This window comes from Cannabis sativa, chromosome 1 (assembly GCF_029168945.1).
Source record: "Cannabis sativa cultivar Pink pepper isolate KNU-18-1 chromosome 1, ASM2916894v1, whole genome shotgun sequence".
Classification (NCBI taxonomy): domain Eukaryota; kingdom Viridiplantae; phylum Streptophyta; class Magnoliopsida; order Rosales; family Cannabaceae; genus Cannabis; species Cannabis sativa.
In genome coordinates, this window is record NC_083601.1 from 29,713,513 (window position 1) to 29,716,479 (window position 2,967).

General features: G+C 33.3%; 1 protein-coding gene across 1 annotated transcript; it reads left to right on the forward strand.

Annotated features, from left to right (window-relative positions):
* The first annotated feature begins 1,175 nt into the window (after positions 1-1,175).
* Positions 1,176-2,565, forward strand: LOC115708262 (transcription repressor OFP13). The gene has a single exon (XM_030636485.2). The coding sequence runs from the start codon at positions 1,464-1,466 to the stop codon at positions 2,379-2,381; it is 918 nt and encodes a 305-aa protein (XP_030492345.2). The 5' UTR covers positions 1,176-1,463; the 3' UTR covers positions 2,382-2,565.
* The last annotated feature ends 402 nt before the right edge of the window (positions 2,566-2,967 follow it).

A 2,967-nucleotide genomic window follows, 5' to 3' on the forward strand; every position in this document is an offset into this window, starting at 1 on the left:
AGGTTCTTCATCTGAATCTGAATCAAAATCAATATTGTTCAAACTTTCACAATTTTCTATTTCATTTTCCATGTCCTCTTCGAAAAATTCATCATCTCAATTCCACTTGCGAATAAAGTTGTGAAGTACACAACATGCTAATACAATCCAACCTTGTTTTTTGATGATTGATAGAAAAAGGGAAAGTCAATACATTAAAAATAATTAAAACATCATATCAATTAATTAAAATAATTTGAATTTATTTTTGGTATGTAATTACACTGTGTAATTACACCCAATTCTCATGGGGTATGAGAATTGAAGAGAGTAATTGAGGCCTCCCAATTACCTCTAATTACACAGTTACTATGTAATTACATGGCCACGCAAACACGTCAAACTGTGTAATTACCTCCAATTACATCCAATTCCAATTCCCAGGTGGCTTTCCAAACGCGCCCTAAATGTATTTCATATATATCAATTAGTCTAATTTGAGTTTATCTAATATTTTAGATTTAATATTTTTTTATTGGTCAATCAGATCAATCTAATATTAATAAATTGGATAAAAAAATTAATGTTAATTTTCATATATATTATAAATTATGTATAACATCAAAAAATCTAATTAAGTATTCATTCAAATTAAATGAAAACGCTAGTAATTAGTTTTATTAGGTGTTAGATGTATTGAATTTTTGGACACTCCGTCTAATATTCGATCTAATCTAATTACATATTTAAAAATAATATTCAATCTGATCCAATTACAATTAGATATCTAATATTTTGTGGTTAATTTAAATTAGATGGATGGATTGTCATATGCATCGAATTTTATCAATATATAACCACCCCTATATTCAACCATGCAATTGACCCGGAACTAAGATAAAACGTATATCACAAAATTGATGAGCGATTATAAAATCAGTAATGGTAATTTTAACATGTGAAATTAGTATTAGCATTCGTAAATAAATCGGTCAAATCATGTATACATATGTACATATATTTTAAGAAAGGTCAAAGAATAGGTTTGAATATCTGGTAAACAACTCTACCAATAACAGAAAGCAGTAATAAATATGCACAATTTTACACTGAATTTTTTTTTGTTAGTTTTCTTTAAAAAATGAATGAACGAATGGAAAATGAATTAATGTTGACAAAAGTGATGGATATAGTAAATCACATTAAATTCCACAAAAAAAAAAAACTAAATAAATACACACACATGAAAGGTCCCACTTCTCCCATTTCCTTCCCATCTTCCTCTACTCTCTTCTTTAAATATTTATAAATATATACATATATAACACTCTCTCTCTCTCTCTGGAGCAAATGCTTAGTTAGGATCTCATTAATGCCAAACACCAACCCAAGAACCAAAAACCCAAACATTCAATCAAATTCCCCCAAAACCCTAATCCAAAATAATATATTATTCTTGGATTTTTCTTCCAAACAAAAAAAAAATGGGCAAGAGAATGAAGCTCCCAACTTTTCTCTTCAAGTCCAGCAATAGTAATAGTAGTAGTAATACCAATAAGAAGGGAATTGAAAATCATCAAAGCAACAAACATAACGGTAACACGTGGCGCCAATGGCCGTCATGTAACCACCCAAAAACCATTTCCTTTCGCCTTTCCGACGACATGTACCGCACGGTTAACTCCGTTTTCTTTGACTCAAACGACGTCGTTTCCACCCCCACTGCAGTTGTCGAAACCCCCGAGTCATGGTTCACCAACTCGTCCGAGTCAGCCAGCTTCTCTACCGAGTCGGAGGAATACTACGCCGGCGAATCACTAGAGACCGTCGTCCGGGCAGCCCGTTCCGAGCGCCTTTTCTTTGAGCCCGGAACCTCCGATACCAGCTCGATTCTCGAGAAGACAAGCTCCGATGGTGGCTCCGGTGCCGTTGTTTGCGGCGGTTCTGGTTCCGGCGAGGCGCTGCCGTACAAGGAGAGCGTGGTTCTGGCTATGGAGTCTGAGGATCCTTACGGAGATTTTCGGCGGTCGATGGAGGAGATGGTTGAGATTCATGGAGTTAAGGATTGGGAGTGTTTGGAAGAGCTTTTGGGATGGTATTTGAGGGTCAATGGAAAAAATAATCACGGGTTTATCGTTGGAGCTTTTGTCGATTTGCTCGTTGATATCTCCGGCGCCGGAGGGGATGGCGGCAACGGCGGTTCTGGTGTTTGTATTAAGGAATCTGATACTTCTACAACGACGACGACGACTGCAGCGGCGACATCTTTCTCTTCGGCGGTTTCTTGTTTTTCAGTCAATTCGAATTCGAATTCTTCTACTTCGATAATGTGTTGTTCTGATCATATTAGAGGTGAGATTGTTAATGAGATTGATGAGGAAGAAATTAATTTATCACTCTAAAAAAATGACATTACTTCGCTAATTAACTAGATCATTAATTAATTAATTATTATTACTATTATTGTTTTTTTTTTTTTGTAAATTAGTAGGACTAATTATTTGTATAATAACCACAATTAATATTCATGTAACATTGTAACTGAAACTAATTGACCTTATAATATGATATTATGTACTCTTTTCTATATGGACAATGAATTATATGATGGTATTTATTTTTTTTCTTTTTTAAAATAGATATGATATTGGTGGAGTTCATAAATTATTTTTGTGATATTGGGTAGAAAAATTTACTTAGTGAAATCAATAAGATTCACAAATCTGTCATACACAATTTTTTTGGTACATATATAACGTTTTGTATTTTTTTAAATAAGGTACTCTTTTAATAGTGTAACTCTCTCAAACGGCATTATTTGCACACCAACCAATAATTTTTGTGTCATGTTGATGGCCCAATAAGCTTATTTATTAAGTTATGTTATATATGTGATATTGGGATTGAATATTGATCTTGTACACATCCCCTTAAGCTAGCTAATAATAATAAATTATAATGTATAAAGAAAATCAAGTTCCTCCTTTC

Bases quoted from the DNA above. Each gene is read 5' to 3' on its own strand.
- LOC115708262 (XM_030636485.2), top strand. From the start codon at position 1,464: ATGGGCAAGAGAATGAAGCTCCCAACTTTTCTCTTCAAGTCCAGCAAT.